A 12,926-nucleotide genomic window follows, 5' to 3' on the forward strand; every position below is an offset into this window, starting at 1 on the left:
AGCTGAAAAAGTGGGTGGAGCTACAGGTATAGGCATGACCCATTAATGGCCAGACTCACTTTTAATATACGGCTCTGCCTCCAAGGTAACCCAAGCGCCGCCCGCACACCGCTGGAGCTGTTCAAAATGGGTCAATCTAGCAAACCCCTCTGCACTAGCTGTGGCGTGGTGGGTGATATTCCCCACTGCATCCTACACTGCCGGCAATACCTTCTGCACCGTGACGCCCTCTGTCGTCGTCTATCCCAACTTGGCTACGGCACTATGACCCTGGCTACCTTACTGGGTCCTGTTCATCAGTCGACCCAGTGAGCAGTCACCACTGCTCACCTCCGCTTTCTCCACGCTTCGAACCTTAATTGTCAACGCCTTGTGATTGTGTGACCGTGTGTGTGACTTTTCAGTTTTAGTTTTGTGTTCTTCCTTTTCCTTTTCTTTTTTTATTTTACTTTTACTTTTCTTTTCTCCTTTTCCTTTCCTTTTCTTCTTCCTTTCTTCTTTTTCTTTACCTTTTTCTTCTTCACCTTTTATCCTTTTTTTTTGGAATAACAAGCCGACCTCCGTCTGGCTGACCTTTTCTTTCTTTTTTGTTATTGAACATATCTCCCCCCCCCCCCCCTTTGAGCGCCGCCCCGCGGCGGCGAAAGGTTGGAGCAATTAGGGGCATCACACTTTGTTGAAGTTCGGTCATCTTAGGTCTCCTCCGTGGTTTCACCTTCCGAGGACGGCGGCCGGGTGTTGCTTGCAAGGCATTCTTCCAGCGGTGGCTCAGAGCGACCGCTCCTCACATTTTAAATATAATTTTTGTGACATCTGCGCCGTTTTCAGCCGAGATATTCCGTAATTGCGTTCGAATTCATGTCAATAATCGTAATAGTAACGCAAGCCTGCAACCGATTTCCTTCCCAAGTCTCCCTCCAACGACATACAGGCTGAAGCCATATTTTAAGACGAGCTCAGTGGTCGCCGCTGAGTGCTAAGTGTTTACTGCTAACACACATCAAGCGTCATGGAGCAGCTGGTCGCATTGGTGCGTCCTACATCTCCATTTTTGACGTCAAAACGTGTGTAAGTTCGATTTGGTCGCCATGTTAAAATTTACCATGCAACGGAATTACGCCGAATTTCGTGACGCGATAACTCGGTGAGTAATAAACCTATAGCAACCAAGTGGCCAAACCCAGATAGGCTGTATTCTGGATTCTAGCTAACATGGTCATTACGGCGGCTGACGCAATATGTGGGTGTGGCGGGGGCCTGCGGAGGAGACGGAAATACAGGGGCACGCGTACCTTGCGGGCAAAATGCCCAGTGGCGTAAGCGTGATCGCACTTTTGAAACATTTGCGCTCTAGCTCTTTAAGGCCCGGTTTCACCAACGCTGGTTAACTTTGAATCGTTAGTTGGTGACGTGATGAATGTTTCGGTGACAATAACTCGCTTTAGTAAAGCAGAGTTGAGCATCAAATTCAAGTTAAGGGACTGTTGATCTCGGTTCGAATGTTAATTGGCGTTGGTGAAAACGAGCCTAAGACTATTTACGCGTCTTACGTGCGCAAATTAGGGCTTTGTCAAAACTCACATGTGTTCAAGACTCTGAAGAGTCAGTACGTTAGCACATGACAGCAGTGCGACGTCTAAAGTCAAGCTGTGTGTGTCAAAATCGCCATTTACAAGTTTAAAAAAAGCATGCGCAATTAGTCTAGAGGAAGATTACATCGCCGCTTTACCTTGTATTTTTCAATGGCTGGAAGAATGACATCTGGTTCGGAGCTCGGCGCCAACACCACTGTTGTCCCCGCTGCGAGGGATGCACCGCCGATCCAAATGCCCGAAAGGTGCGTGCAAGGATTAGTTGATAACATGACGTCACTCGGAGTGACCATGTTGAACCCTGCAAAGCTACAAGACAAGTGCCAAATTAAAAGAGAGATGCACGATAACCCCGTCGCGACCATATGCAAAACAAGCATTGCCGGATATATTATTTTGGCCACATGTCCCACATAGTGCACTGGTGCCCTAGCGATTTTACAGTAAACGCGATGAGAAACAACGCGAACAAGTCACTCCGCACAATCGTGTGCGACCTAACACCTGTGGGCGTTCCCAGGATTTTTTCCAAGGGGGGCAGCATCCGGGGGGGGGGGGGGGCAAGGTGCAACCCCCCTCCCCTACCACCTCTTTTTCTGGAGGCGGACCTTGCGAACTGTGTGGGTGTTCAGAGGTTCCTATTATGACATCTGAGTATAACAATTACGACCTATGACTAAAGAGTGCACTATTTTCACAAGCGACCTTGGGGCTCCAGGGGGGGGGCACGGCCCCCCTTGCCCCCCTCTGGGTACGCCCATGCTAACACCTGTTTCTGTGGGTCAGGTGACGTGAGTGAGCAGCAACGTCTGCGCCCCAAAATTCGCGTTTTGCATGACCTGTAGACGGCGCATCTAAACTCCAACATGGCGGACGTATCCAGGTTGTTACTTAGTGTCGATTTCGAGATTTCTGAACTGCACTGTTGATTCTCAATGTGTTGAAGGCGAACGAGTATTAAACGCTGTTCATACACTTCTAGCAGGCGTAACCGAGCTGTCCAAAGAGAAGCCTATAGTTGCCGCGTATTATTTGCGAGGTTCCGACGTGTTTGATCAGCCACACTTCGTGAAGGCGAATTTCACGTTTAGCGAGGCCGTAATAGTAAGCAGCGAGTGTCCTGCTCTGCAGGAATGTCCAAGACATGCAAGCACACGACAGCTGTGCTGATGCCCTCTTACAAATAAAATCTTTTAAGTGTGTAGCGCGTGTACGAATGTAATTTAGAATTTACAGGGTGATGTTGCAACACCCGTGTGTCACTGGTACGCATGTTTTGGAGAAACCTAACGAAACGTCGCATTCTTTCGCATCCTTTCCCAAGTGATTTGACGCGCTGATTCAAATGCACAGTTACAAAACTGACTTGATATACGTTTTCACGCTATCCCTTGCGCTTTCGTACACATTATGGCGACTCAAGCTTCAAACAAACGTGTTCTGTTTTGCTTCTCTTCCTCGCGTGAACTGCACAGAAGTGTGCTTCAGAAAAAAAAGAAAGAACGTTCATCAGACATGTAGGCTGCACCGCTCCAAGAGCTCTGCCACACACACACACACAAGCATTGCTGATATAACAGGTCTGCTATCTCGAGCCGCTCAGTCCATCTCTTCCGAGGCTGCGTCAAAGTTAAGGGTATTCCATGTGTGGAAAGGAAGAAAACGCGGAAAGACCTGCTGTCCCTTCGGTGCGCAGAGTCACATTGTGGCACAGAACAAAAGTCGTTTGGTTTAGTTTTCTGGACGGTGTGTGCACTCTTTCCTTCATCCATGATTTCAACAGCAAAATACAGGTACGGCTCTTGCGACCCCGTGCGAAAAGCAGCAACTTCTCCGCAGATGAACGCGGGGTCGGCCGTTAGAACCTGGATCGGCTAGTCCAGAGTTTCACCGCTGCCCGGCGTCGATTTGGCGAAAAACGCGAATATGCTACGCGCGGTAGTTCCCTAGACGACGGCGGCACTTTCAAACACATATGGTCTCCAGTTATTCGGACTTAGATGCACCGCTTTTCCTGTAGATTTCCCACAGCTTTTGGGCTTTCCTTGGCGCCATTACTTGAAACACCATGCAAAACCCGCTGATGAAACTACCTGCTGTTGGATCCGTGGCTGCTTGGGTCCGAAGTGGAGCTGCGTTCGACTTGGAAAACTCCGCTGCAACAGACCTATATCCAGGGGCACTCTAAAGGCCTTTCCAGAGAAGAACACCCATTCGAACGGCGTTTCTGGCCGCTGACACACGGCAACGAAGGGGTTTTCAGGTAGGCTTTCCAGCCGAATGTCGGCGCAGTTCCTCTGAAGTCGGCCCAGAAGGCATACTAACCACCCTGTCCCCCACTCCTTCCTTTTTCCTGAGAGGCGCATTTCCGCCGCCCCGCTCTGAAGCCTAGTTCTCACATACGACAACGGCGCACGGCAACGGCGAACGGCACGGCAAATTGTGTCATTCCGAGGCCGTAATGGCGCCGTTCTGGCCGCCGTCTCACGGCAAAAGGAAGTTGAGCCATGCTCAACTTCTGCCGTGCCGTGGTCCCGCCCACATCACATCCAACCAATGAACGGCCCGCACCAATGAAGATGGCGGCTTTTCAGCTTGATGCCGAGAAATTATTTGAACTTGTGAGAAGGTTTCCTTATTTGTATGATTTGTCGCATCCTGATTTTAAAGATACACAGAGAACACGTGCAAGGAGAACACGTGGAAATCCATCTTTGCTCGCCGCGGCTCGTGATGTTCGATATCACGTGAACACGGCAGCACGGCGAGGTGGAGCGACGGCGACACGCACGGCGGCGGCAACGGCACGTCACCGTTGCTGTTGCCGTGCGCCGTTGTCGTATGTGAGAACTGGGCTTCAGAGCACTCGATTTTGATATTCCCACTACAGTGACATTCCGTCGTCCAAAGCAAACGAAAAACCAGGAGGCGTAGCCTTTCTGTGTCACGTTATTGGTCGCCAGCTGTCGTTCTCGGCATCTCTCGCCGACGTCGTGAAAGAAGTTTGGCATGGCAATTTTTTTTTGGCTCGACGTCTCTCCTCTCCCGACTCTGGAAATGCGCGTCTGTTTCCGCCGCCCGCTCACGACGTCGCGTCGGGCGTCGCCAAGTGAGAGCTGGCCCTTAGAAGGGAAACGCCACTGCCTTTCTGGTCTTTTTGGTCTATTATCGCATTTATGTGATGTTTTACGCCCAACGTTAAATTTTAGCGCCCGTTGCAGTGCACAGGAAAATGATACATTTGTAGTGAAAGTAGGCACCTCAAGCTTTTGACTTCGTCATGGAGAAAGAAAGAGAGGACGAGCCCTTTTGGGCATCGAGAAGTGAAGACGAGCTTTCCGGTTTCGGTTACATCATCTCTATGGGGACCCCAACGCATAGTTTCGGAATACTTCGAGAGGTGTGATGGCAGCGCGCCGAAGTAGCCCCCAAAGTGGCGTGTGCAAAGCGACCTCATTGGGCTATTCAGGTAACGTGATCCCCCGCGTTGCTCCAAAGAAGCTACAGCTCATCCTCCTATCCTTACGTCACTTACTCCACGGTTCCCTCTTCTGTCGAAGAACCGTTGGGGCGCCTCCTTTTCTTTCCTCCGTGTGCTTGGGTGCGTCACGCGTTTCCTCCATAATAGAGTCCTTAAAAACCCACCTAGTGAGTCTATGGCTGGGACAGCACAGGTTGATGGTCAAAGTGTTAAGGCTGTCTCCCGGCCTTCAATGCATTCGGCCACTTGGAATTCGACAGATTGTGAAGACAAATAATTAACGGCAGGTAACATGACCAGTACCGCTACGCGGACAACGAGGGCGGTCGCCTCTAGATTAGGAAAAACGGGGCGTAATAGTGCTGGTTTCCCGTTTGCAACATCACATGACTCACCCCGACAAGATCATTTGGGCTATGAAGTTCCCATGTGTGAGGAGAATCCCTTTAGGCATTCCTGTGGTTCCGCTAGAATAGATGATCATCAGTGTATCGTCGGTCCTTTTTTTCGCTACTAGCTGGAGCTCTTCAAGCGACGTAGACTTGAGTTCATTTATGGATATAAAGCCATCGTACTGGCCAAGCGCAATCAGTTTCTGTTGGGAAAATATGCGAGAACATTAGTATCCGGTCAACGCAAAGTACAATGCAAGCAATCTGATGTAGATGTAAGTAAGGTAACATTCCCTTTGTGGGAAAAGAGGGATACAGGAGAGAACATGGTTTTTGAGATAGAATCGAGATTCAGAGATCGTTTTCAAATGAAGCGTTAATTGTTTTCAACGTCTCCTCGAGAATTGTTAGAGTAAGACGAGGTTACCTTAACACATTCTAGGGTGCTGCAAATCTCCAGACCTTTTGAAGCATTCTTTTCGTCGCAGAAGACAAAATCTGGTTGGGAATCCCCAAACAAGTACCGTAGCTCATCTGAAAAGTACATTATGTTTGTTGTAAACATATATGCCCCACGTAGTTACGCGGTTCATAACCTCATAAAATATATCAGATGATAGCAAAAAATAAATAAATAAATCCAGGGATACGGGGTGGGTGGGGAGAGAATATTTATTAGAAAAGAGGAAAGATTACAGCCAGTCGATTCGTGAAGACAATAATCTCATGATAACTCGATTATTCAAGCCCCTTGTTAGGAGCCGGTGTTTCGAACAGAGACAGCTCTTCTACTGGGCACTGTCCATTTACAGTGTTGGAAAATGACCCCTTTTTCCATCAGTTCAAATACAATGCCCGTGATAAGGACTGTGTTCAACTGAAGAACGGATTCTGTCCATAATGTCGGCTCCTGGTCCCTATAGGCTTCATTCTAAACATATAGAATACATGTCGTATAAGCAAGGATATGGGTACATTTAAAAAAAAAATGTGAGAAAATGTGGATCCTGGACTTATATACGGGTTAGTGGCAGAAAAGACGACGGTTCTCGCAATAATGAGCGACGGATGCCGTCAGTTTCAGTTTTAACTCGTGTTTTTTTGTCCCAGTTGGTTTTCCGCTTGTGCTGTGTGTAAGCTTTATCCTTTTTGTGGTCGCATTCTCGATCGAATTTGTTATCGAGGTAAAGTCTCCTGTTTTGAGTAGAAAAGCTTTCTCCTTTTTCTTCTTTACAGCACTTGCTAAGTTGGGGGGATCGGCCTGTGTTCCAGTTCGACAACTGTTACAATTTGCATGGTCGTCTGTTTCTTATTATCATCTCCTTTCATACAGAGAGATGTTTTGTTTTTTCTTTTCTCTCTGTGTCTGTCTTAATGGCTGTGTTAACAGTTGCCCCTTTACTTGGAATCGTAGGCCTGCGCGCATAATTTTAAAACCGAATAGAATACCCGAAAGGAATAGTTTATACTCGAATGGGATAGTCACGGACCCGCAACGAAAAATATACGAAGCAAATAGTTATGTAATCGAGCGAACACATGTACAGAATATTTACAGATACACAGCACATATATCGTGATATTCGCGTACTGACCTTCCCATGAAACTGTACTCGCTTTGTTTTATACCCTCTTTTTTGGCGCTTTTGAGCTTACGAGAGCAGCTTCGGTACTATTAGAAAAAATTCGATGTGGACGAGACGTCGCTTCGATTCAAAATTCCAATATCGAATCTCATTCATCCTGGACAAAAAGCCTGAGTCTTGGCAACGCAGCAAACGCACATTGTTTTCCCTCAGGCTTTTGTCCATGACGGCGCTCGTCGGCCAGCTGGCCTGCATTATCTTAATAAAATTACATGTTCGATCCAAAATCGAATCGAACATAAAATTATTCGCTTTGGTAGAAAAAAAAATCTGAATATTCCCAGTCCTACAGTACTGACGTCCTTATCGCGGTCGAGAACGTGAGCTCAGAGTTAGTCCTCGCAATTGGAAATCAAGCGCCAAGGTGTAAAGCTATACTCACGATGCGTAAGGTGTGCAGGTGCAAACACGAGGAGACCCCCGGCGAAAATGGCGCCGTAGACAGCCAAGAAACAATCCAGGTTATTACCACTGTGAATGCCCACTTTCTGCCCAGGCTTTAAGCCCAGTTTCTGCAAGCCTGCAGCGATACGAAGCGCCGTTTCGTGCAGCTCACCGAATGTCAAACTCACACCGGTAGTGCAGTGCACCTGGATATGGTATATCGGTGATTTAAATAAAGTACCTTCGACCATTGATCGCTGTACATGACCACAATCAACAACAACAACATTATTAGGAGATGATAAATGCGACCACTATCAGCTATTCACGTTGATGCAAGATACGTTAAGGTGAGGCTACTCTATACACTCTTAAAATGGTCACTTTGAATAGAAGTAAAAATGTCTATCCGTTTTTACCTCTAAAAGTAGAAGGTATAGGATAACCTCTAACACGCTAACCGAGAATTGACACGGCATTGCACAACATCGCGTAATACTGGAACGTGGTTGGCTGTCAAGATCGAAAGCACGCCGAAAATACATTGAAATTAATTCTCAAATCTGCTCTTTCTCTGCACTGTACGCGGTAATGTTTGTGCGCAGATATTTATGAAGTAAGGTGTGACTACTTTGTCTCGCGGCACAAATCTAAAAGTATTCCGCTGACACAGTGCACATAAATCCTCATAAACGTTACCTGTTTTTAGCTATTTACGAGTAACAGCTTGTTTACGGCTTACATATGACACTGCCTGTAACCTCCGACCACCAGAGAGTTTCGTCTAACCTCGTTACCCATAACCTCTACAGCTGGAGTTATCCGTTTTCAGAGGTAACGTGAGAAGTGCCGTTTTAAGAGTGTACCTTTTACTTGTGGAGGTAAAAACGCATATACATTTTTTACCTCTAATAGAAGTGACCGTTTTAAGAGTGTATCTCTAAATCTCTAAATTCAACACGGAAAGACCACTGTGGTGTCGCATAATCAGCGTACTTTAAAAGCGATAAGAAACCCCGTGCCGGGAAACAAACAAAAATCAATTTCAAATCATTTTAACCAATTTCGATCAGCACAGCTGTCTCGTGACGTAAAGCCACGAATTATATCTAAATCTGCGTCGAATATTTCGGAACATACAGCGTCATACACGCTCTGTCCATTTAATCTCTCACCAACATATAGCTACACAATTTGTCCATTCCGGCATGTGGTTTGGCTGTAACTCTTGCACAACACAAGCTAACTCTTGCGGGACTAACTAAGTGGTTGAAAGGTACAGCATGCGGCTACGACGTTTCTGGCACCTCAAGTAAGGTTCGATAAAGAGACACAGCTTCACACCAATGTTATGTTGAAACTTGTGGAAGCTACGTGAAACTGACAAAGACGGACTGTTTCTTACTGCTTCGACATGTTTCAAGTCAACCAACATGTTATACATCTTCTTGCACGACTGTTACGTTGTATCATAACAGTATTTTCTTACCAGCGCTACTTTGTCCTTGAACTTGATGAAGACATCTTTAAACAACTCCGCAGCATCAACATTCGGAAACTGTACATTACGAACCGTTGACTTGATCACGTTGTCGACGATGACAGCAGACATTTTACCCTTCGGACGTATCTTAGATGTGAAGCACGTTGCGCTGTTCCTCGGTCCCGAGCTTTTATTACGAAGGTTATAGGGTTATAGTCCGAGAAAAAGAGAGAGACAGAGAAAGAGAGAGTGAGATGAAGTGGCACACAAAGGAATATGTCCCTTGTGATTTTATGACTCGCGGTTGTACAGATACCGTTATCTGGGCGCTGTTCTGCTCACTGCTGTATAATCACTGCCAGCTTACTGTAAAGGTTGATTCACAATGCTGCGTTTACGGTTGCGCTTGCGTGTTACGTCCACTGACAGCGAACCATTGCAACAGAACATCCTTCAGGATGGGACGAAGGTACACGTACGACGCTGTTCCCAAACGAGCAAGTTTTACAGCGGAAGCTGGAAAGCGACGCGAGGACGAGGATTCGCTATATGTACCTCTGACGATCGCTTAGCGACACCGTGTCCAGCGCTTCTGTTCCCAAAGGTGTACTCGCGAGAAAAGCTGGAGCAGAAGGCTGTATTCATCATCCAAATATCCAAAATACGTGTAGTTCCTCTAAGTCAAGTCACATAATGCCACGTTTTAAACTTTGTGCGCAAAAAAAAGACAAGTGCAAACGTGACGATGAAAGACGAATATTGTTTGTTCAGTGCATCTACCAAGCGCACAAATTTGTGTACTGATTTTTGTGTTCTACAATGACAGCTCTTAATACCCTTAGTGTCTTTTCCACTGGCCCTTATAGTCCCGTACACTACGCGCGTCCTTACAAAGGCACTGCTTACGTTTCTCACATAAGCTTATCCAAATTTCCTAACTGTTTATCACCGGCTCTGCACTCGCAAAGCACTGGCCAGTTCTGTGATTATTTGCTGCAACATTGGGTCCCCTAGCGGATTCTGGAGTGAATTTACTTACACATTTACGCACAATTGTTTGCGTGAAATAGTTCGAAGTATGCAAAATAGCCTTTTTGTGCTTGATATAGCGCAGTCAAAATTATCGCAACTACATTTCCATATGCCAGAATGCGCGTATGTTTTGTTTATAACGTCCGCCGACTTGGAAGCCAGAACGAAAATATGTAGAGGCTACTGATATCAGGATATCAGCGAGATTGTGATTTCACGCTCACGTTGCGCTTGCATAGGGGGTGTATACAGGGTGTTTTTTGTTATCCGTTATTGATAAAAAAACAAGCCATGAGAGCAGCACTGCAGAGCCATTTTTGCGGGAGGTTTACGTGACGTGGTGAACGTCCTGTGGGAATGACCACATAACTAGTGGATGACTAATTACCTAAAATTCATTACCTTTTTAATTAGATGGTTTCGCGAAAATGCGAGACAGCAGAATTGGAGGCGACCAGTATTTAAATCCACCCTCTTTCTCAAAAATTCTGAAACGAGCAACGGTCCTTTGAGATGTAAATCGCCAAACTTTGGTATGGAAATGAGGCGAAACCAGAACAGCGCGCTTTTCGAGCGCAAGAAGAGGGAAAAGGCGTTCACGCCAGACGGCCACATGTTCTGTAGCGATCAACCTGATTGGGATAAACGCTGATCTGTTGGCCAGGTAGACCGCTTTCCGGGCCAGATAAGCCGAAGGAATGTCGTTTCTGCGCTCGAGAAGCGCATTGTTCTGGTTTCGCCTCATTTGCATACCAAAGTTTGACTATTTCAGAGTACGTGCACGCAGAATTTTGGAGAAAGAAGGTGGATTCAAATAATGGTCGTCTCCAATTCTGCTGTCTCGCATTTTCGCGAAATTAAAAAGTTAATGACATAATTTTAGTTAATTAGTCGTCCAGTAGTTACATGCTCATCCCCACAGGACGTCCGCCTGGCCGCGCAACCCGCCCGCAAAACTGGCAATAGGTGCTATTCTCAGAGCTTAAAGAAAGTGTAACGGATAAAAAGAACGCCGTCGTAGCAGTAGTAGAAACACGTGGTAGGTATTTATTGCTTTTTCTTTATTTTCTTTATTTATTTTTTATTTTTTGCTTGTCCAGTGGAGACCTACACTAAGAATCCGGGGGTTTTGTAGCTAAGAATATGTTGCTCAACAAAATGAAGAGGGCCGGCCTTGGCTATTTCATAGGGCGACAGCTCACTGATCCCAGCTATGAACGTCAGAAGTGCGGTGGCATAGTGCAAGCAGCTTGGACACGTCGAACTCTCCAAGAAGGGCTAAGCAATGTGCGCCGTGTGCTCCGTCGCGGTCGATTCCGAAACTATACAATGCCATTTTACTCCTCGTTCATCACCTACAATAACGCCGAAAATCCGACGCGAATTGGTGAAGTTGTTTCTGTGCAAATTCATGTAATGCATGGCAAGAGCAGACGACAGATGTTGAGAGCATTCCGGAATTCCCTATCTGGAAACGCCATTTGGACAAGGCCAATCAGTGGGCGCCCATTGACGTGGACAAGGCCAATCAGGGAGTGAAAGAGAGACCTTGGCGCCTGAGCGCCGGGCGGGAGTGATGGCGTCTGCCTGCAGGTCGCGGTGAGGTTTGAGGTCGTCTCGTGAATTGCTGTTTTTGGTTAGCGTCGTACGTGTTTGTACAGCCAGGAGCGGAACATGGTCATGTCAGCACTCACACCGGTAAGCGAAAGTTGGCGTATTTACCGAGACATTAGAGTGTTTTAGTACATCGTACGCTATCGCTTTTGCGTACGTAAGAGATAGCGTTGGTGGTTCTGCGCACGCCCATAAGAGAAAGAGAGCTTCGCGCAGTGCGCAGAACCACCAACGCTATCCCTTACGTACGCAAAAGCGATAGCGCACGGTACACTAAAACTCTATTTTCACTTAGTATGTTGCGGTGCGAACGTAAAGCAGACGAGATCGGAGACAATCACCTGCGCTGCGCTCCCATTCGTGTGCCTGGCTTACGTCATTCTAGCTTGGCTGCAGAGGGGGGGGGGGAATCTTTAAAAGCGTAATACGCGCTTAATTAAAGGTACATAGAATTGGGACTACTTCCCCATTTCACTTCCAATAAATAGTTCTCTAGGAAACACTCTAACGCTCATCAATACCAACTCGGCATAAATAATAACGCTTGGAGAGAGTGAACAGTGCTACGGAAATCATATTTCCATTAGTTTTATTGGAAATCACACACCTCTTCTTACGTAGCCAATGTGTGTAGAACCAGAAAAGGAATAGTGCGGGAATGGGAATGGTGCCGGCCGGGGATGTCGCGGATATCTTCAAAAAAATTCTGCTTATAAATAATGAAAAGAAACGGTTGTTTTAATCCGTGTATTCTAATAGCATGCTGTCTAAGGTGAAAGTGAAATTGTTTCCCAGAAAATAAATGTTAGTTATACGACGAGTTAATGGAACGCTGCACCGGGTTATCTACCTATATTTAGTACCCCTTGCCTTGAAACAGCGTACATATGCCACGTAAAATGATACCGTCATGTACGTCATGTACTACGTCATGTAGGCGAACCAAGCTTATTGAATTCGCATAACAAGGATAGGTACTTTTGGACATTACGTTCCGACGTTTGCACTCGAAATCGTGTTCCATTTAATGTTCCGTTCAATACACATTTTTGCTGTTTTCTTTTCGGTGCAGAATTCTTATTATGTGCATGAATATTCCCCGCATCACCTCCAGCAATGGGGTAGAGTATCGCCCCTGGCGATGAAGCTCCCCATTCATCATCTCGCAATAAAGTTGTTGTTGTCATGCGCATGAACATAAACAACGTCTTTCCTATTTCCATCGTCTCGCTGACAGACGCGCTGATGCCTTTCTATTCCGTGGCTGTTCGTAAATACACGCTTTACCGCACCGTTACGGAG

The 12,926-nt window shown here is 46.5% G+C and overlaps 1 protein-coding gene across 1 annotated transcript in view; it reads right to left on the bottom strand.

Annotated features, from left to right (window-relative positions):
• LOC135378372 (uncharacterized) overlaps positions 1-9,179 on the bottom strand; it is a 33,592-nt gene extending 24,413 nt beyond the window's left edge. The window contains exons 1-5 of the mRNA XM_064611405.1: positions 8,985-9,179; positions 7,494-7,701; positions 5,893-5,999; positions 5,469-5,668; positions 1,730-1,901 (exon numbers count right to left, since the gene is read on the bottom strand). Of these exons, the coding sequence (XP_064467475.1) occupies positions 1,730-1,901; positions 5,469-5,668; positions 5,893-5,999; positions 7,494-7,701; positions 8,985-9,107 (810 nt within the window). The 5' untranslated portion in view covers positions 9,108-9,179. The remainder of the gene's footprint in view (positions 1-1,729; positions 1,902-5,468; positions 5,669-5,892; positions 6,000-7,493; positions 7,702-8,984) is intronic.
• Between the last annotated feature and the right edge of the window lie 3,747 nt (positions 9,180-12,926).

Source organism: Ornithodoros turicata, chromosome 1 (assembly GCF_037126465.1).
Source record: "Ornithodoros turicata isolate Travis chromosome 1, ASM3712646v1, whole genome shotgun sequence".
Classification (NCBI taxonomy): domain Eukaryota; kingdom Metazoa; phylum Arthropoda; class Arachnida; order Ixodida; family Argasidae; genus Ornithodoros; species Ornithodoros turicata.